This window comes from Diabrotica undecimpunctata, chromosome 3 (assembly GCF_040954645.1).
Source record: "Diabrotica undecimpunctata isolate CICGRU chromosome 3, icDiaUnde3, whole genome shotgun sequence".
NCBI lineage: Eukaryota > Metazoa > Arthropoda > Insecta > Coleoptera > Chrysomelidae > Diabrotica > Diabrotica undecimpunctata.
The window spans coordinates 2723627-2746844 of NC_092805.1; the positions used below are offsets into that span (position 1 = coordinate 2723627).

At 32.6% G+C, this 23218-nt stretch overlaps 1 protein-coding gene across 1 annotated transcript; it reads left to right on the forward strand.

The window, feature by feature from the left end:
• Nucleotides 1-5688: 5688 nt before the first annotated feature.
• Nucleotides 5689-21784, forward strand: LOC140435430 (uncharacterized). The gene is made up of 5 exons (XM_072524165.1): nucleotides 5689-5725; nucleotides 7931-8013; nucleotides 8892-9379; nucleotides 15800-15901; nucleotides 21667-21784. The coding sequence occupies exons 1-5, from the start codon at nucleotides 5689-5691 to the stop codon at nucleotides 21782-21784; spliced, it is 828 nt and encodes a 275-aa protein (XP_072380266.1).
• The last annotated feature ends 1434 nt before the right edge of the window (nucleotides 21785-23218 follow it).

A 23218-nucleotide genomic window follows, 5' to 3' on the forward strand; every position in this document is an offset into this window, starting at 1 on the left:
TTTTTGCCACTGCATTTAAAACTAGCTACAATAATATATTTGTTTAAAATTAAAAAAAGTAATCGTTATTAACATTTTAAACGATCTACTCTGTAGAATAAATCTGGTAAATAATTATCTATAAACACTATTCTTGAAGGATAAACTTATTGTTGATAACCAACTTTTCACGCCTTTTATGAAAGTTTTATTATAAAAAAGTCGATATAAAATAAAAGTGTGGCTATTCACTTGCAACATAAATCTTTTAGAATAGTTCAAGATCACAGTGAGCTTTAGAATGTTTTATAACATAGAGATATGTTTGAAAATATTTACGTTAATGGGAGTCAATCCCTTTCGTCATAAAAACTTTTTGCAGAAGTTTATGTATTGGTTTAATCTTTCTGTTGCAGCATTCTGTGGGTATTTATGCATTCTACAATTTATTTATCAAGAATTTACAAGCATGGAGGCTATTATACTTCGGATTGAACCCTTTGAAATGTTTACTAATGTAAGTTTTTTCTAGTTAAGTTCATCAAATAATGGTAAGGCAAAGACAATGCAGGAATCTCATCTAAATTTCTCATGAAGTAGATTTCCATATCTAAGTTTTTCTTCGACGACTACCAATCAGTGGCGCACCGAGGGGGGGGGGGTTTTAGGGGTTAAAACTCCCCCCCCCCAGGGACCCTATTCCGACACTGTTACTTACACATTTTAAGGACTCAAAATAGAGGTAACATCATAAAAAAATTTTGGTGACCAACCAAAACCCCCCCAGAGGCAAATTCTAGGTGCCCTACTGCTACCAACCCCAAAATGCCGAAATATGTTATGGTTGTAACAGAGACCAAACTTTTAGACATAAGCTAAAGTCATTTACGTTTGTATATAAATACAAATTGTTTGTAAACTTTTCCTAGTGTAGCTATTTTCAAGCTATGCACAATATGTCCTGTTATTACATATTTACTCATTTCTTATATTAATTATTTATAGCTTGTAACTTATTATTATATTGTACTGGTGTAATAGAGCAGAAAATGTATTCAAATTACTGAAGTCGCCAAACTAAGAGCAAAATGTTCTAGATGTGAATTAAAAGATATGCCTCAAAAAAAAATTTAAGGAGCAAGGCATATTATTTGCTAAGGAAGGAAAATTTTTGTTTTTATTGGAAATTATCCACAATTCTAGACCAAAATGCGTTGATTTTGACAGTTCAGTGTCCACTTCGGAAAACACATATTAAATTTAATATTTTGTTCAAAGGCACTACAGTTTAAGCCTGACCTGGACCTTCTTCAGTACCCTTCTCCAAAGATCTCGATCTACAGCTAATGTTTTTCTTGAAGTTGGTTTTAGGAAGTTTTTGGCATTCACATTTACTTCGTCGTCACATCCCTTTTTTGGTATGTCTTTTTCCTTGCATTCCGGACCACGTATCTTGCCCACTATAATCTCTACAGACTAATGCATGTAATGCATGTCACTAAAGTTTTCGTAAAAAAATAAATATGTATTTTCTAATTAATTGATGGATTCGACCGTTACTTGATGGAAATTCATTTTATGTAACAATAAAACACTGAAAACTTTGTTTTCAAAACTTCCACAAAATTTATTTTAAATTCTTATCACTACAGCTGTTTCGGCTGATTGCCTTTCTCAAGTGATCTGTTTTTGGCATGGGTTTACACTTTATAGTCTCTAATGAAATAGGTTGAGGGGGGGAGAACTGTTTGTCTCAAGCTGGTCATTCAGAATTATATCTGTGTTTTTTAATTTGTTGATTTCCATAGATTCTAACAAAGATAGCTTAAGGCGTTTATTTTGAATGTGTAGAATTTTAAATTCGTCATTAAAAGAATGATTATGATCTAGAAGGTGAAGTGCGTATGTAGAATCTGTTTTTCTATTATTGAAAGCCCTTTTATGTTCTGCTATTCGTTTATTAAAATTTCTACCTGTTTGACCAATGTAAGTTTTTGGGCAGTCGCCACATTTAAGTTTGTACACACCACTGTGTAAGTGTTTTTTATGTTGGCTCTTGTTGTTTTTAATATATTTGCCTAGGTTGTTATTTGTTCTGAAAGCTGGTGTTATTCCTTTCTTTTTTATGTGTTTGGCTATTTTTGTTGATATTTTGCCTGTATATGTAATCGAGCAGAAGGTATCACCACCAGAGAAAAAACCCAGTACCTTCTGCTCGATCATTTAAGAGAGAACAATCAAGTCACAAAAATGATGAAGTAACAGACATAGGAACAACCATAGAAAACATAAAATATAACCTGGAAAGCTTTAAACAAGATTCGACAAAGTTCTTATATAAAATTAGAATAGCTCAGAAAATAAAAAATATAGAAACAAAGAACTTAGACCCTGAAAGTCTGTATGAGGTAATTAAAAAATATATTCATGAAGCGGCAAATGAAGCACTGGGAAAAGTTGAAAATCGGAAAAAAGGAAAACCTGAATGGTTGTCAACGAAACTAGAAGAGAAAGTTCTCAAGAAAAAACAAGCATATCACATATGGCTTCAATCCAAAGATACTCAAGACAGAGAAATATACGCTAAATGGAATAGAGAAGTTAAAAAAGACGTGGATAAGGCAAAAAATATAAACTGTGAGGTTAAGTGTGATGAACTGGACAGATTTATGGGTGGAAAAAAAGTGGCGCAAGCTTGGAAAACATTAAAACAGTTTAGGAAAAATGAGAAAAATGAAGACAACATTTCTCTCATAAAGTTAAATGAATGGGAAGAATATTATACGAAACTGCTGAAAGAGGATAGAGTAGAGTACAGATGGGAAAAGATAAGGGAATTAATAGACAACAGAGACGAAAGACAGGAAATCCCTATAATAGCATTATCTGAATTGACGAATACCTTAAAAGAGATTAAAAACGGAAAAGCCGCAGGGCCTGGAGACATTCCCATAGAGCTGGTTAAATATGGGCCGACTGCACTTTTAGAATTAATAGTAGACCTTTTCAATAAATGTATGTGTGGAGACCAGGAAATTCCTAAAGATTGGAATAAATCTTATATAAGCTCCATATATAAGAGAGGGAATAAAAGAGACTGTTCCAATTCTAGAGGTATTAGTGTGACGAGCTCTGTGGGCCGGTTGTACGGCAGAATATTAAAGAAGAGGGTTGAAAGACAGATACAAGATATTGAAGAACAAAGCGGCTTTCGTACCGGAAGATCCTGCCTTGATAATATATTTATCCTACGACAAATAATTGAAAAGCGTGTCGAAAGAAGTAGAGAGACCCATTGGGTATTTATAGACCTTGAGAAAGCATATGATAGTGTCCCGTTAAAGAAAATGTTTGAGGTCCTCAAAAGGTCCAGATTGGATTCGACGTATATCCGAGCGATATATAAATTGTACGAAAATGCAGTTAGTTGTGTAAAAATTGGAACCAGAACCTCAAATGAATTTAAAGTCACTAAAGGCCTAAAGCAAGGATGCTGTTTGTCACCGACACTCTTTAAAATATACGTCCAAGAAGCATTGAGGAATTGGAGAAATAAATGTAGATTTATGGGCATCGAAGTGGGACAAGAAACTCTGTATACATTGTTGTTTGCAGATGATCAGGTGGTGGTTGCAACCGATGAGGAAGATATAAATTATATGAATCGAAAATTATTTGAGGAATGTGCCAAATGGGGGCTTACTGTGAATGAATATTTAAAAATTGGAGGAAATACCACAGATCTGAGGCTTGAAAACGCAGTCATAAAAGGCTGCAACCAGTATAAATATCTAGGAAGCATCATAGCAGCAGATGGCAGAGTTAAGATAGATGTACAAAACCGAATAACCCAAGGGAAAAAATGCATCCGAATACTGAATTCATTACTGTGGTCTAATAAAATAAAGATGCATACCAAACTTCGCGTATACAGAGTAGACAACGTATACAATTGTAGAACCAATTACCACATATGGTGCCGAATGTTGGACGATGACAAAGAATGAACGAGATAAAGTAGACGTTGTGGAAATGAATTATCTTAGAAGGTCATGTCGAGTATCGAGAATGGAAAGAATCAGGAATGAGGAAATACGAAACCGTACAGGAATTAGAGATACTCTTTCAGATAGAATACAAGGAAGGCAATTACAATGGTATGGTCACGTGATGAGAATGGAGGAGGAGCGGTGGCCAAAGAAAGCCTTAATGTATGTTCCGCCAGAAAGAAGGAAAAGGGGAAGACCACCAAATTCCTGGAGAAGAGAAATCACAAAAACAATGCAATCTAGAGGCTTAGAAGAGGGAGATTGGAGAGATAGGAAAAGATGGAGGCTGAAATACGGGAAGCGGCAATCGCCGTAGGACCCCCGTTATATGATGATGATGAGACTTGGATGGCTAGGATATAAGTTATTTAGGGCAATTAGAGAACTTAGGGAATCCGTAATAATGACTTTGGGTTTGGGTTTGGGTTTTGATACTAATTTCTACCACAAAATTTATTGCATTGAGAATAGCGGTTAACTCGGCTGTGTAAATGGATGTTAATTTAAGGAGTTTCATTAATATTTTTATTTTATTAGACATAAATGCTGCTCTCACTCCATCTATAGTTTTAGAGGCATCGGTATATATAAGATATGGTTACTGTATGTCTTAAGTTAATTATCCAAGGAAAGATTCAGGGCAAACGAAGCGTGGAGAGACGACGTATATCTTGGCTGCGCAATTTAAGAGACTGGTTCCAGTGCACATCTAACCAATTATTTAGAGCAACAGCTTCAAAGATACGAATAGCAATGATGATTGCCAAACTCCGTAGCGGAGAAGGCACTTGAAGAAGAAGATGTCTTAAGTTCTTGGAGGACATATTGATATAATGCTTTGGGATGGTTATCTGCTTTTTTATATATGGAGAGTTTGGTATTGATAGATGGGATGGGAACAGTCCAAGGGGAACAGTGTTAATATCGGATATACAATAGGTATCTGGAAATTTGAATTCAAGTTCATTGAGGTATCTACTTACCCTTTCATAAAAAGGAAGGTCAAGCCTAGCATGTGTTTTAAAGATATTCCTAAAACGGTCTGAATATAAATAGTGGTTAACAGGATTCATAGGATTTGCCTGTATTGATGCCGCATATGTTAGTGAAAGTTGTTTTCTTCGGAATTTCAGGGGGACTTCTCTCCAGCTTCACAGTGTAAACTTTCAGTAGGGCTAGTATAAAAGGCACCTAGTATGGTTCGCAAAGCACTATTTATTTTGTATTCGATCGAGTTGTTTTATGATATATGGTTTTGCTGAATCATAAATATTACAAGCTTAATCGAGTTTGGACCTGATTAATGACTTGTACATAAGGGTCAGTGTTTTACTATCTGCTCCCCACGTGTTATGTGCAACAGTTTTTATTATGTTAAGTGCAGATTGACACCTACTTTTTAGATCATGAATGTGGTGGTTCCAGGATAACCTGTTGTCAAATGTCATACCTAGATATTAAATTTTCTCAACATATTTTATTTCTTTATTACATAGTTTTAATTCTGGAGTGATATAACTTCTTTTTTTTTTAAAATAACATAGCCTTTGATTTTGTTGTTGATAATTGAAGACCTGTGGAATTTGTCCATAATTCGAGATTCCATAGCACTTTCTGCAGATGGGCCTGAAGGGTTTTATAATTTATTCCCTTAACAAAAATGATTAAGTCATCTGCAAAGAGTCTAGCTTTTACTGGTAAGTCACAAGTGGAGATATAATTATTTATTGCAATAAGAAATAGGGAGACGCTTAAATTAGATCCTTGGGGAATTCCATTTTTTTGAATTTTTGTATTAGATAAAGTACCGTTAACTCGTACATTAAAAGTTCGATAAATTAGGAAATTTTTTATAAATTGTGCTATATTACCTTTTATTCCCCATCGGCTAAGTGTTTGAATAATACCATGTCGCCAAACTGTATCGTATGCTCTAGTTTTGTCAAAAAATACTGTGATACATTTTTGTCCACATGCCATTGCTTCATGAATCTCAGATTCTAAACTAATAAGATTATCCAGTGTTAAACGATTTTTACGAAATCCGCTTTGTTCCGGGGCAAGTAATTTATTATTGTCTACACAACCTCATTAATCTGTTGGGTATGATTTCTCGAGAACTTTTCACATTACAGAAGTTAGAGAAATAGGTATATATAAATGTGACAGAGATTTTGGTTGATTTTGTTTATAAATAGGGATGACGATAGATGATGATATTATTTTGAATTCCTGCATTTTATAAAGTGTATATAATTGATAGTTTTTACATAAAATAGGGTTGTTGTTATTATTTTTATTATTATTAAGGAATAAAACAAAAGACTTAACTCAACAATATATTAAAGCAAAATTTGTAACCAAATTAAAGAATAACTGGGCACTATCAGAGGCTGATAAACATTTTAACATAAGCAAAATCACAGTTTTTCTATTAATAAAAAATGGAGGGAACAAAAAACTCTCGAAAGAAAGCGAGTGTCTGGAAGACCAAAACTATACTAAATTTGGGTACGTAAAAATAAAATTAATATTTTCTAATATCTCCATCAGCATTGATAACAGTTTGTAGTCTTCGGTCCATCTGTGTGAAAGGATCCCAAACCTGTTGTATTCAGTACCACAGCTCTTCAGCAGTTTGAGGTACAAAATTATGTCGATATAACCGTTTTATAATAGCCCCCCATACATTCTCGATCGATTGGGTTTAAATCTGGACTGTAGCTGGGCCATGATAAGGTTTCGATGTTGTTATTCTGGAGCCACTGGTTTATTATATTTGCAGCGTGAACAGGATAATTATCTTGGAGGATAAAATTATTTTCTGGATATAACTGTTCTACATTGGGAAACATAATGTTTTCTATCATCAATGCGCTATACCATTCCCATTCCTCTAGATGAAATCCATCGCCATACATTGGCGCTAAAATGACCAGCTGCTCGATATCTACCAGAATATAAAGGATTATAAAATTTTGCTGCAGTTCGGTACCTAAGACGCGATGCTTTAATTTTGCGCCAAGTTGTGGTCTTTCTTCCCGGAAACTGTGACATAATTCTTGTAGTTTTCGCATCTTCAAAAGGATTCTCTTCTAATCTCTCCAAAAGCGTACGATCTTCATGAGCGGTAGATATTTTTGGTTTTCAAAAACCTTGCTTTCTTTCTAGAGCTTCTTGTTCTCTCCATCTTTTATTAATATTAAAAACTGTTGTTCTACTTACGTTAAAATGGTTCGCTACGGCAGATAGTAGCCAACCATCTTCTAATTGAGTTACAATTGTTGCTTTTAGTTCTTTGCTAGCATGTGAAGCCATTTATTTAGGTTGCAGAATAAGTTATCTTACAAATTTTAGGATTTGGCAGTGACTAAGTAAGTATTTATTATTTAAAATACAATGCTCAATTTTCTACAAAATAACCTTTAAGAGTCGTATCAGTTTTTTTAGTAACCAGCTGTACGTTATTAGTAATAGTTCTCTATATTATTATAAAACTCTATAAATAAATAAATAAAACATTCTAGGACCATTTGGGGAAGACACCATCAATGATAATAGAAAGTGATAATTGAATTATACAAGTTAAATAATCTTCCATAGGAAGGAGGAAAAGAAGACGACACCGAAAATCCTGGAGGAACAAAGTAGACGACACCATTAGTAAGAGAGGCCTAAACCATGAAGAATGGAACAACAAGAGAGATGGAAACGGTTGAACGAGGGAAGGCAGTGAATACTGTAGAATCCCTAAATATATATAATAATGAGTTCGCATAACTAATGAGTTCCATCGCGAAGGATATCCATAAGTACACTTGGGCCCAGAAGAAAATTAATCTAAAATAAATTACCGATTATATCATTACAAAAACTAACACTATACTGCTTGTATGTTATAGTTAAAAGAGGTGCAGAATGTGGCACATATCACGAGCTATTAATCGTCGAAGTAGAAGTACCTTTGAACTGGCAAAGACAAAAGGTACTGATATATACAAATATATAACTAAGACTATACAAATAAAGAAAATGGAAAAAAATTGAAATAAACCTGCTGCAAGAGAATTTCGTTAAACTTTTATATGAAAGCAGTAAAAAACAGAAATTAGGAGAATTCAGATTCGGAACCATTGCAGAAACATATGAACATGTGGTAATATATATTAAAGCGGCAGCTCTAGAAGCATTAGGCAAAGAGGAACAAAAAACGAACCAGTATAAAATCGATTTAATATAAAAATAGAAAAAATACTCTATAAAAATATCGAAGCTCAAAGAACGAAGAAGTTTTAGAGAAATATGAAGAAAAAAATATAAAAAAGTTTAAAGAAGAATAAGAAAAAAGGACGAGAAATGGGAAAACGAATGCCGAAACATCGAAGAGTATTTTGGATGCACAAAAAGCTCTGAATCCGGGAAAGTACTTAAATCATTCAGAAACAATAATAGGGAGAAAAAGCTGACAGACCCTACAATGAGAAAAATATCATAGGGATCTACTAACAGAAAACCGACGTAACTTCGAAGAAAATGCAGAAAGACTGTAATATCAGAGTCCAAGTAAAATAAATTTGTCTATAGAAGAAGAGCAATTAAGAACACTAAAATAAAAAAAACTACAACTCAAATGGAAAAAAGTTAAATGGCAAAGTTGTAGTTAACAAAAAGGTCTAAAACTTTTGTATTTACACTTTTTTCACATAACTCAAAATTTATGCGAAAAATTCAAATAACCGAGTTTTTGGTTTCTTATTTTTATCGCCCACAATTTTTTCCCCGAAATGTAAAAACTTTTTATGTCCCACATACACTGTATTTTTTTTTATTTAAAATAATCCATAACTTATTCTGTATTTACAGCTTTTTGTCAAGTCATCAGCTGTCTTTTTAAATTACAAGATTGCAAAATCATTAATACTAGACACTAATTTGTTCTGGAGCGTGGAGGATTGTCCCTACGACACCGAAAGAAAAACTGGCTTGCTCTGGTATAAGGTACTAAAATTCTTAGCACTTTGGTACCCAGGGCTCGGAGTTGTCTCTGCCGTATCGAACGTTATATTGACTGTCAAGGACAGGGTGCTGCCATTTTCTACATTTGTGCCAGAATCTCCTCCTTACTGGATGCTTCACATATTACAAGATTATTCGTTTTTAACAGTCACTGTTGGAGCTCAGATGTTTGACGTTTTCTTCGGTACTTTAATGTTAATGGTTGTTATTCAGTGGAGAATGTTTAATAGAAAGCTGGTGAAGGTACTAGAGGCCAAAGCAGATACAAAGGAGGAAAGAAGGTTGTTTAAGTACGAAATTCAGAAGATTGTAGACTATCATAATTTCTTGAGAGGGTAAGTGATCTAGTTTTAAGTATAATGGGTATTAAGTTCAAAGTGCAATTAAAGAGTTCTATTTAAAAACCAGTCAAATCAATTGTTTTCTTAAATTCAGTTTTTATATACATCGTATAGAACAATGTTTGCACATCTTTTAGTGCATAAATCAGCTATCTCTAACAAAGGTAAATACATTGTCTCCAAGGTAAATACATGGTCTAAGAAGTTGACTGTATCATTAATATGAGTACTTAGGTGCAAGAATCGGTCAACTCCAGGAAATGACTGTTTCTTGCCACCAATAGTTCTATTGGCAACAGGAAAAAACGACTGTGCGTAATAATATAGAAACTTTATAGATTCAAACCGTTAAAAAAAGGAAAAAACGGATGGAAAGCAAATGGAAACGTAACGTAATGAAAAGTAAACAGGATATAGGGGAAGAATATATTAATTGGGCAAATAAACTAATTTAAAAGAAAACTACTGGACCAAATTGCCATTGTAGAAAAACATATTTTACGAAAATAGACGACACACACACACAAAGAACGTACTTGACCAATTGTATAGTACGGGAGATAAAACTAAACAAGACATTTATTTAGAAGGATTAATTCAATGTGTCAAAACTGCAAAGGAAATGGCCGACTAGGAGAAAGGAGAGAAAAAAACAGCACCTGTAAGTGTAAGGTAATATTTTTGTTACAAAATATAATAATTGGCTCTAAAATTTTTTTTTTGGTCTTTTTTTTAGTTACGTGTAGGAAGCCAGGAAATCATAGTATGCAAACAAGCATACTGTTCTTTATCTGGAGTATAAAAAAATTAAGTGTCTCAAATTGACAAAAATCTGACGCTGGGTAGTATTATGTCACCTTCCCATAAACGTGGAGAGCATTCCAATCGACCGAACAATACCAGCGTAGCAATAATAACGCAAAGAGAGGAACATAAAAAATATGAGCCAAAAAAGTATGTTTCATTTAGACGACAAGAAAAACTTAAAGGACATTAAGCCACTCAATCATTATCTTAGGTTTGGGCATCCCAGGTCAGATACTTGCCAGAAATGTAACTGCCTGAACAACACAATTGCCGCAGCAGGCAATGCAGAAACTAAAACCCGCTTAAAAACTGAAACGCATCTACACTTACAGAAAGCCGAAATATTTTATATAAAATTACGGGAATATACAAATCTTGCTTGCGGAGACAAATCAGTTGATGTCTTATGCTTTGATTACCAACAAAACCTTCGACTGCCACATATTCCTTCAGGCGACGTGTTTTGCAAAAGGCAGCAGATATAGCAATACAACTTTTGTGTAGATTTTGCCAAGAAAAGAGAGTCTACTTTTATATGTACGATAGACTCACTGCCAATAAGGTTGTAACGAAGTGGTCAGTTATTTTCATTAATATTTAATAAACTTTATCCCGGAAACTGTTACAACCCTCCATTTATTTTTTGGACAACTGTTTTGTCCAAAACAAAAATCACACCATAGTGTAGTTCTTTTAAACATTCATAAATGCTTTTAATAGTATTCTTCAGCAAATTATACATCAGTTGTCAGACCCCGGTCACAGTTTTCTACCGTACGATCGTTGCTTTGGTCTGGTTAAAAAAAAAAACGAAAAAAAGAAATAGTATACTTACCTTCTGAATGAAGAAAATTAGTCAGAAAAACATCAAAACAGTTTTGCGTAATAGACGTTACTCAGAATATGATCATTAGACTTCGGCAAATATGCAAATAAAAATGTAGAAAATATGCGCATAAATATGCACGTGTTTACCCGAAAATATGCAAATATTTTACAAAATATGCATACAAATAAATAAAAAAATCGTAAAATAGTAACAATTTTATTTAAAAAAAAAGTGTACATAACTAAATATTTCCTACTATTCATTAAGATTTACATTTATTTTAAGTAACTACATCATTTTTAAGTATGAATAAACTTATTTAGAATTATGGTAACAATAAATGACCAAGTGGTGTTCAAAATTTTCTAACAAAAACTTGTGGCTTCTGTCTGAGTACATATATTTATATATGGAAAAACTTCGTTCAACATCAACTGATGTAACGGGAGCATTTTTCAAACTAACCAAAACATTTGGTTCTAAATTAATAATAGAACACTGACTACTTCAGAAAGAATATGGTAACCTTTATTTTTTTCCATAGTAGCTTCAAATTTTTTTAAAATATCTTTTCCAATATTACCTCTAACGTTCCGACAACATGACGCAAATTCTTTTATTAATGCTGTACTTTCGAACAATGACAGTTTTGGTGATTCTAACTGAGTAATTGTTTTTTGAACAAAACTAAAATTTGATTTTATAAATTAAAGTTCTTGTTGAAGCAAGTTACTCTGAAAAGTTTGTTTAGAATTCAAAAGAGATTGGGAACTTTCATCTGTTAACGTATCAATTATGTTCTTTATTTTAACAAAATGATCTGCATAAAAATTAGCTGCTTCTAACCATGTTCCCCATCGCGTTAAAATAGGTTGTGGTGGAAGAGGAATGTTAGGTAGCATTTCTTTATAAAGTTGAATTCTTATAGGATATTTAAGAAATACTTTTTTGACACTGGATATCATGGTATTTACAAGAGGAAACTTTTTTCGTATTTCCTCTGCAACTCTGTTTAATCCATGCGCTACACAAGTAACATGTATTAAATCTGGGAAAAATATTTTTAAATTTTGTCCTGCTTTCACCATATAAGGAGCAGCATCCGATAAAATAAGCAGCAATTTATTAGAAGGAATAGTTCTCGAAAGAAAAAAAGTTGCTAATGTTTCTTGTATAAAACGCGAAATTGTTAAAGCATTTGTTTTCTCAAGTTGCTGGCATGAAATAAGATGAGATTTTGGTAGGGTATCTTCTTTAAGAACACCAATCAATAAATGAGCAATATACTTTCCTGAGGAATCAGTGGTTTCGTCTACAGATATGTAAAAATAATTATCTGCAATTTCTTCCTTAATATTAATTAACACCGACGAGTATAGCCCGTTCACATTATTTCTTCTTAGAGACCGATCACTTGGAACATTAAGTTTGCAATATTTTTTTAGAAACGAACTAAAATTTACATTTGCTAATTTTGAAAGCGGTATGTTTGCAGACACTAATGCGCGACACAAGTCTTCATTAAAAGTTTCTTGCTCATCTAATTTTTTTGAAGTAGATTGGAAACATTTAGCAATTGAAGTTTGATGTTTTTCTCCTATTTTTCCTTTTTTTTGCAATGTGTGAAGCAGTTCTCACATGTTGGTCTACCTGAAATTTCTTCTCACATGCTATCTATAAATAAAAATAAAAACCTTTATTTTAACCCAACCTTTAAAATATAAAAATATACAAGGTGTTTTTGGTTAATCAAATAACTGGTTTGGAAAAAAAAACACTCGCTAAGTGTTTTAAATGCAGTATTAATCCACAAATTAGTTTTTGTTACTAACCATTAGTACATCATATAACTTATTTTAAAATTCAACAAAAGTTTTTTTTTGTTAATTCAATATTACAATAAAAATAATTGTGTTTTAGAATAGCTGACTTCATAAAAAAAAGTAAAGGTGAAAAATTTTTCTAAATACACACCATTGTATTGTACCATGGACAATTTTTTCTCACTAAAGGAAGCTATTTTTCATTTAAAAACAACCTACGAGTACTAAATTTCAAGTAAATACGTTTATTGGTTTTAAAGTTATTGTTGTTATTAACTAAAAGAATTTAATTTTTTTTAATTTTAACACCCTTTATCTCGAAAAGTAAATAAGTTTGACCCCTCATTAACTATATCGTTTTGTTCCATTTTTCGAGAAGTATCTACAGTCAAACGTTGTAAGTGTCATTTGGAAACACCCTGTATGTATGAAATATTAGATATTTAATAGAAAATATTAGATACTTACAATTTTGCCACAGACTGAACAGTAGATTTTTCCCATATCCATAGACAGCTCTTTATAAGGTTTAATCCAAGTTGAAGCACTGGTTGTTTTAGGCATTATAAAATCACAATCTTCCTTTTTGGAAGATTGTGATTGGACAAAAATGATTTACAAATCTAAGCATCAAATTAGAAATGTTTAGGTACCTAATTCAATAAACTGGGAGATTTTGGAAAATCCCTAAATTAGGAACAAAACTATTAGCCGTTTACCTGCTGTTAAGATACAATAAATTGTAGATAGATTTGGGGATTAGATCATAAAATGCAAATGAGCGAACCCTTAGCGATTATCCAATAACTGAATGCCTCAGTGACCGAGACTTTCTAAGAATGTTGAGGGCTACTTAAATTGATCTTCTTTGAAATTGTAAATGTTTTGTACCTGTAGAGATTACGTACTTAGATCATTTCTTGATTAAAATGACTACAAAATTTTATACAAGAATTGAAATAAATTGGTATGTTTAAAAATTTTCAAATACAGTATAAAAATCTGAACTTTTATGCACTTTATGCAAACTTTTATACAAATATGCCAAAATATGAAATATTTGCATAAAATATGCACAATATGCAAAATATGCAATATGCATATTTGCCGAAGTCTAGTTATAACTAACCAACAAAAAGAAAGATTTACCGTCTCTAAGTATCGTCTTTTCAAATATGAAAGAAAAAACATAATACAGTTTAGTGTTACAGCAGTCAAAAAACCTAAAGTAGTTTTAGTTTGGCCAAGTACTAAACTGTGCAACACATTTCCAATCCCAAAATATTAAAATAAACCGCAAGATATAGCAAATATGATGTATTTGGCAGATAAAAATACGAGTCAAGATGAACAACAACAAGAAAAAGAACTTGACAGTGACAGTGGCGAAGTTAAAACTGAAGATTTCTAGTTTTTTATATTATGTTGATCAGTTTTATTTGCTGAATAGCTGTTTTTTTTTATCACATTATTGGTTTTTTTTTTTCTGTGGTCTCTATTATTTTTTTTTTGTTTTTTAGAGTTGCCTTGAGTTCAAAAATAAAGTTATGTTTTTTTATTTTATGATAATTAAATGCTAAATGCAATAATTTTACTTTATTTGTATACTTTTTGGTGTTAGATTATACACATGGAGATCATCTCTGAGCTGATAATAATAACAAAATAGTCAGAAATCAAATAGATTGTATTATCGTCAACAGAAGATATAGAAATTCTATAATGCCATCCAAAACTTATCCAGGAGCGGACATATTCTCCGATTACAATCCGGTTGTTTTGTCGATGAGAGTGAAATTAAAGAATTTAGAGCATCCTAGCTCCAAGAAAATCATGGATACAAGGCGGCTCAAATAAGACAGTACATACGGAAACGAAATTTAAAATAAACGAGAACTTAAGGAAAGTCAAAGAAAATAAAGCAGAAACTTTAAATATTGACCAAAAATTGGGAAAAATTCAACATGCGCGTGTCACTTGGAAAAGAAACCCTCAAGCCACTTGGAGAGAAAGAAAAACTTGCATGATAATAGAAATTTTTGAACTTATAGAAGAACAAAGAAAACATAAAGCAAAAGACCTAAATAAATACATAAATATTCAGAAAAACATCAGAAAGAAAATTCGAGAGGCAAAAAAGAGGTGTGAGAATGATATATGATTGCTTTACAAAAAAAATTAAAGAAATCAATAAAGAGAAGAAGCTCAAGAACGAATATAATTAAAAATGATAAAGGAGATATTATTACGGATATGAAGAAAAGATTATGTCACTGGACCTATTACATCCAAAAGCTATTTAATGATGAAGGAGAAGAACTATCATTAGAAACCACAGAGGATATCGGGCCACCAATATTACGGGAAGAAGTGATCTATGTCATGAAAAACACAAAAGAGGGCAAAGCTACTGGACCAGATGATGTGCCCATCGAATTATTAAATCTTATTGATGAAGATGTTTTTGATGTAATGGTTAAACTCTTTAATCTAATATAATAGACTGCCACAGTCATAAAGGATGCTTCAGTGTTACGTATGAACTACTCTTCTTTATGACTTGAAAGCATAAAACAAGTGCCTCTGAATAAGTTGGCCGCCTTTGAATTTTGGAAATATTATTTACCATCAAAAGAAGAAAATTTGAGTACTTAGGACATCTAATGAGAGGGCAGAAATACTTATTATTCCTACTTATTATGCAAGGCAAAGTTCGAGGAAAGCGAGATGTGGTAAGACGAAGAATATCGTGGCTGAATAACTTGAGAAAATGGTTTGAATGCAGTAGTACAAAACTGTTTAGAGCGTCAGTCAATAGGGTCCACATACCCATGATGATTTCCAACTTTCGATAGAAGATGGAACAAAGATTTCTAATGGACAAAAAACCGTTTGCAATTTTATTTTAATTTTGCACTCAATAAATATTCTACTGTAATGAACTGTTATTTTTAGGTACGTTGAACGAATCAATAAACTTATGGCTTATGTGAATCTAGAAATGATAACTCTGGTAGTGGTTACATACTGCGTATCTTTATTTGTTATTTTAATATGGTATGTATAACTATTTTTACTGTTTTGTTTTTGTACACAGATTTTAAGATACTGCTTCTCCATTTATCTGGCAGTTATTCTACTTCAATAATTACCATTTAAGCGAACCAAAAGTGCAAGTGTTCTTGTTTTGTTAAGATCTGCCCATCTTTCTCCACCAAGTACTTCAACTGCTTTACTTGTGTAAAGATTTAATATTATCCTACGTATATACCATACAGTCTAAAATTAGTTTTTATATGAAAAAAAAATGTAGGAACATGGGAATAACGGTGGAAGAGAACACGCTATATACACTTTTCTTTGCGGATGACCAGGTAGTAATTGCTGAAGACAGCTACGATCTTAGCTATATGGTAAGAAAACTGCAAGAAGAATATGAGGTATTAGGTCTAAACATGAATATGACAAAATGTGAATATCTCTCAGTGGGAACAGATGAAATATGTAACCTAGTCTTGAAAGACGACAAAATCAAAGGCGTGCATTCCTGCAAATATTTGGGGGTCTTTTTCAACAAGAAAGGAAATAGCGCAGATGAAATGAAATCAGGGAAAGAATAAACAAGGGCAGAGCAGCGACCCGTGCCTTAAACTCTCTTCTCTGGCAAAAAACAATTCGACGAGAAACCTAAAAAACACATTTACGGTAGTATAGTCCAAAGTATTACACTTTACGGTTCGGAAGTATGGGACGTCACCAAAGCTTAAAGAAAAAAAACTTATGACGACAGAAAAGAGATTATCTGAGACGAAGCTGCGGTAGATCGAAACTGGAGAGAGTTAGAAATGAACAAATAAGAAACGAAATGAAAATGGAGCGAAATGTCAATGATGACATAGAAAGAAAACAATTAATCTGGTTCGGACATGTTAAAAGAATGCCAGAGTACAGATGGCCTAGAAGAGTACTGGAATGGATCCCTCCTGAAAGAAGAAAGAGAGGACCACCACGGAGAATTTGGCGCAACGATATTGATGAAGCAATGGCGGCAAGAGACAGAAAAAGATGGAAATTGGGGGTGGAGAAGCGGCGACAGTCGTAATCAATCCGTTATTAAAAAAATATATATGAAAAACCACTGTTTATCAATCCCGATAACAATGTAACTTTACTTTTACTTTAATAGTATATTTATCAGACCTATTTTGGTCTGACCTATGATCTTAGAATCATAAACAATCAAATCAATTTTCCTATAAATATATATTTAAGGACACTTGAAAATCTCCCAATAATGAAACGATTAACCAAATAAATTACATAATCATCGATGCAAGACACTGCTCCAATTTATTAGATGTTAGGTCTTTTAGAGGAGCAAACATAGATAGTGGTCAATATTTAGTTAAAACACGATTTAAAGAGAGAATATTCAATTTAAAAAAGGAGATCGGAAAAAGGAGAGAAAAAATCGACATTAATAAACTAAAAGATTCCGACGTTGCAAATGTATACAGACAGACATCAAGAACTTAGGGGAGGACAGAAAACTTAGAAGAAGAAGAAGAAGACATTAACAACTATGGGCAAATATACGAGACATTCTGTTACAGAAATCGGTTGAAATATTGGGCAAAACCAAGTCAGAAAAAAGAAATCATTGGTTTGATCATGAGTGCGAAATGGTCACAAATAAAAAGAACGTAGCATATCAAAAATCCATGAGAAAATAGGAACAAAACACTCTCTATGAGATACAAAGTTTATTCGATAAAAATGACACGAGGAAATAGTACAAATCCGTCGAGAATTTAAACCACTATTAAAAATTTGTAAAGACACTAACGGTGAAATACTACATGACAAAAACTCAGTCTTAAGAGATGGGCACAACATTTTAGCGAACATCTAAATATAAACGATATTTAAGGAGATTACAACATAGGAAATCAACAAAATCTACAACATCAACTACACAGTGAAGACCCAACAAGAGAAGAAGTGTCAAATGCCATCCTAAAACTCAAAGACAATAAAGCCCCAGGAATCGATGAAATCTGTCCGGAAATGTATAAAAAAGGTGGAGATCAACTTTTTGCAGTAATCCATAAACTAATAGTATTTATATGGCAGAATGAACTGGTACCAGAAGAGTGGCTAAAGGGAATAATATGTCCGTTGCATAAAAAGGGTGATCAACTGGAGTGTGAGAACTATAGAGGCATTACTCTGTTAGCATCTGCGTATAAAATCTTCGACAATGTATTGTTTAAAAGACTTAAACATTTTACAAAGGATATTATTGGTCAATATCAATGCGGATTTACTGCTGGAAAGTCAACTACACATCAAATTCAAGAACATAGGCAGATTCTAGAAAAGTCAGTAAAATATAACATAGATACACACCATCACTTCAAAGCAGCCTATGACAGTGTGAAAAGAACTGCATTATATAATGTAATAATAGACTTTGGGATCCCACCTAAGTTAGTTAAGTTGACCCAATCAACAATGCAAAACGTAAGCTGATGCGTTAGAATTTAAGAAGAAAACTCTAAGTTCTTTGATATAAATAATGGTCTAAGACAGAGAGACGCGCTGGTATGTTTCCTCTTTAATATTGCCTTGGACAAGGTAATTAGACAATTAAATATTGGAATGAATGGAACTATTTTTAATAGATCGACGCAAATTCTCGAATTGCCTGACAATATAGTAGCCAGAAGTATGAGAGACATGGTGTAGTGTTTTATAAGACTTGCGGGCGCGGAAAGTGAATTAGGACTTGTAAACGAGGAAAAAATCAAATATATGTTGGTTTCTTAAAACCCCCGAAATATCCAACAGACAATTCAAATTAACAATCATACCTTTGAGCAAGTCAAAGAATTCACATATCTTCGCTATTAAACGCAACAAACAAGACAAGCTACGAAATAAAAAGACGCATAGTAATAGCAAACTGTTTACGGTCTCCATAAAAAACATTTAAAAAATAAAAATAAAAAACGTGCAGTAGAGCTTAATAAATATATACAAGGCCTTAATAAGGTCGGTTTTGATATATGGGGATAAAACGTGGACCTTATCTCAAAATGATGAAAGACTTCTTGGTATTTTTGAGAGGAAAAATTTTAGAAAGATTTTTGGGGCCGTAAATAAAACTGGACTATGGCGGCGAAGATACAACTTTGAACTATATCAGTTATACACCGATCCAGATATTTTGAAATTCGTTAAAGTGCAGAGACTTGGAAAGGTTGGACACATTCCTAGGATGTCAGACCACGAATACACGAAGATATTAACATTTTTAAAACCAGAAGGCTTAAGAAGCAGAGGACGACCACGAAGGAGGGAGATGGATTGATGATGTGGAGAAGACATACAGATTCTAAGGGTCAGAAGATGGAGGGAAGTTGTCAGGAATCGACAGGAGTGGTGACTTTTTTCTGAGCAGGTCAAGACCCACAACGGATTGTCGAGCCGCTTGTGATTTTCCGTTTAATTTACTTGTTCTTGAAGTTTGTTAGACCACTACCAGGTCTTGATATTTTTAACTTTTTTTTACGTTTTTTATACATATTATCAATTGCTGAATCCCTACAGTACAGTTTTAGGTATCTAGTCATATTCTTCCAAATTATACTAGAACTACCTTTCTTGTTATTCCAGAAGGGTATATAAGTTGTGGCCAATTCAAATTTCCAATTAAAAACTGTATCAAATACCTGGGAACTTATTTAGACAGAAAACTTTTGTGGAAAGACCATATTCAACATATCATTAAAAAAACCGAAAAAGCTATGAATATCCTAAGAGCTTTCTGTAAAACAAACTGGGGTGCAGATCCCAACATTAGTTTAATGTTTTATCGATCTATGATACGTCCAGTTTTCGATTATAGCTGTCACTTGTATGGAAACGCATCGAACACCCATTTAACAAAAATTGAGGTACAGAAAAATAAGTGCCTACGCTTGTGCCTTGGGTATCTGAAATCTACACCAATTAATGTAATGGAAATTGAAGCTGTTGAACCGCCGTTGAATTTACGGAGGCAGTATCTTACCGACAAATATATACCTCGTACCATTAGCAGAGACCAAGTATTTCTTAAAGATATACACAATCTGGCTGTTTTAGATTTGACTAAAAGGTATTGGTTTAAGAAAAAATCTCCACTCGTGGCGGTAAGCTATAGAAATCTGTCTAAATTCAAAGAGGTACTTTATAAGGGTCATCTTCCACCAGTTTATACTGAAAAGCCTCATGTACTGTTCTCAATAAAAATCAAGACAGAATTTCTCAATGATGTCCAAGGCTCCATGTTTAACGCAGAAATTCAGAAGAAATGGCCTAATTATTATTATATATTTACTGATGGTTCAAAAAAAAGGAAATAACACTGCTTGCGCAGTATACCAACAGAATTCTGGACTACAGCATAAATATAAGTTACCTGATGAAGCCACCATCTACACATCCGAAATGCTGGGTTTAAAGATTGCTCTTTCTCACGCTTTGACAAAGGAAATGAAGAACAGTGTAATATTTACAGACAGTAAAAGTGCAGTAGAAAGATGATGTGTAACAAATAAATCCAAGCAATTGACTCATCTTGATACAGAGATTTTAAAATTGTACTACGAGGTTTCAAAGCTCGGAGGAGAAGTTGTTATCGCATGGATCAAAGGCCATTCTGGGATAATGGGTAATATAATAGCAGATGCTCTGGCAAAAGAAGCATTATCAAGCAGAGAAACCATAGATAACAATATTTTACCGGTGTCAGATATAGATGTATATAATAAACATCAGCTCAAATTAAAATGGCAAGCCAATTATACGGAATCAGAAAGTCAGTCATCCTTTAAATATTGGCAACCCACACTTCTTAAAAAAAGGTGGTTTCATTCAGAGTCCAACAGAAGTTTTATTAAAACTACTAATAGGCTAAGGTCAAATCATGCTCTAACACCTTCAAGAATGTGCAAAATGAATTTAGTAGACACTCCAAACTGTACTTGTGGTAAATATGGAGATTTAACACATATCCTATTAGAATGTGTAAACCAACAAGGAAATATTACGTGTTTATATGAAAACTTACGAAAACTAAATGTCTGTTTCCCATTTCACATAAATGAATTAATTTTCTCTGGAAACGTAGAAATCTATAATTGTATTTATCAGTTAATAAGGAATTGTAAATATAAACTTTAAACAATATAATTTACTAACCATAGAATTAAGATAAAACTTGTAAGCAATTTGCGAACATACCAATCATGTAATAAACCTTTTAATACGAAAAAAAAAGAATATATATATATATATATATATATATATATATATATATATATATATATATATATATATATATAAAACAAAAAAAAATGTAAAACAAAATTATTACAAAAGATGACCAAAACAAAATAAAAAATATATATACATATTACATACAATATCAAAAAGTAATATAACGAAATAAAAAAAAAAATAAAAAAAAAATAAATAAATAAAAATAAAAATAAAAAAAAATAAAAATAAAAAGAAAAATTAAAACTACATTTAGTACTAACTCGAACTCTGATTGTTGTTCTGTGAATACAAATTACAAAATAGTCTGGTCAATTGGCTATGCCAAGGCCATAAAAAAAAATACCTTTCTTGTTCTTGCTCATATCTTTCTTTACTTTTCCTTTGATTTTCAACTTTAATCCCCACCACCATTTACCATTTAATTTTGTAATTAATTAGATATTACTTATTTGCTAAAATCTTAATGTTTAATTAGGTTTTTTTCTTTTTTTTAGCGCACCTGATGATGCTTTAACCCGTATCGCACTACTGTTCTTGTATACCAATGAATTTCTACTGTTTTATATATTGCCAGCACAATTATTAGCAACTGAGGTAAATAATAAACCCTAGAAATAAAAATCAAATATCAATAAACTAACAGTACGGATGTTATTCCGTTAGAAACTTTATAAGTGCATGAGAGTCTTCTGAGTACAATCTTGTTACGCTAATTATGTCTTTTGATCCTTGCATATTTTCGAATAGATCTACTATCGATCTATCTCTTAAGTTTTTGTCATCAGTTTTGGTTTCTTTCTTTAATTGAAGCTTAGGTTTTGCAAAGTTTTCTTCGGCGGGTGGCGTGATTGCATCTTCTAGTGTTTTCTTTTCCGGTTGCTTTGTTCGGAGTTATCTGGGGTTCGTGAGAATTCATATGTGTATTATTTGGAGGTAAGTGTTGACTTGTTTTGGGTGAGGTTGATTTATGTTTTTGGGTATTAGAGGACGACTCAAACGATGTAGGTGTTTCGATTGTAGTGTTAACTGAAAAAGTTTTCAAATGTATAGATGTATTTTTTAGTGAGCATTGTTGGTTTTAGTTTATTGATAAATTTGGGATTGCTACTGTTTTTGATTTGGTTTGAGAAGGCGTAGTAAGTGTGGAGGGAGTGGTATTTGAGATTGTGGGAGTATTTTGTAGATTATCTTGTTGAGTACGATATATTGATTAATTTTGTCTCATTTCTGTTTGCATTGCACTATCATTGTAAGGATGGTTAGAAGGTGAAAAATTTGGACAGTTAGCTGTCTGGTATCCAGTTAATTTGCATTTAAAACATATTTGATGATGAAAGATTCAGGTAGTACAAAGTTGTCTGTAAAAGGTGAAACAAAAATTTGTCTTTGGAAGCTTAGAATATGACTGAAGGCAGGCTTGGTTGCTCCTATCCGTAGGTATGATATGTCTGAGAGAGGATTTATACCTAGTTTTATTAATTTGTTCATTATTAAATTAGAAGGACATGCATTGTACAGAACTAAGCGGACTGATGGAGTTATTAATCTTCTCGCTTCTAGTATATTTCCATTTACTATTATCTTCTTTGTTTCTGCTATGAATTTATCTACTAGGTTTTTAGACGATAGATATATGCATATTCTACCGTTTGATATACGGGATGCGAAAATTATATTTTTTCTTTTTATATGCTGACTCAATCCTTCAAGATAGTCATTGATTGTACAATTCTCTAGAATGTTAAATAGAATAGCTTGATCTCTGTTTGGTATTAATATACTACGTGGTTGACTAACTGCTTTTGAGTATGATGCATTTTGTAGTAGCTGACTGGAAGATGACATCTTTTAAATGGATTTAAAATGCGACTAAATCCGGTGCTGTTTCACAGCTTTCGCTGTGATACCAGTTCATGGAAATTGGATAATACTTGTAACTAATTGCAGTGATTTACTTAAATATCTAAATCCAAATAGATGAAAAAAGTATATTTTATCTACTTACGATTCCAATATTCAGTATACAAATCACTTTCAGTTAGTTTT

Bases quoted from the DNA above. Each gene is read 5' to 3' on its own strand.
- LOC140435430 (XM_072524165.1), top strand. From the start codon at position 5,689: ATGATTAAGTCATCTGCAAAGAGTCTAGCTTTTACTG. The intron at 5,726-7,930 runs GTAAGTCACAAG...TGTATGTTATAG, and splicing joins AAAGAGTCTAGCTTTTACTG to TTAAAAGAGGTGCAGAATGT. The intron at 15,902-21,666 runs GTATGTATAACT...TCTTTTTTTTAG, and splicing joins TTATTTGTTATTTTAATATG to CGCACCTGATGATGCTTTAA.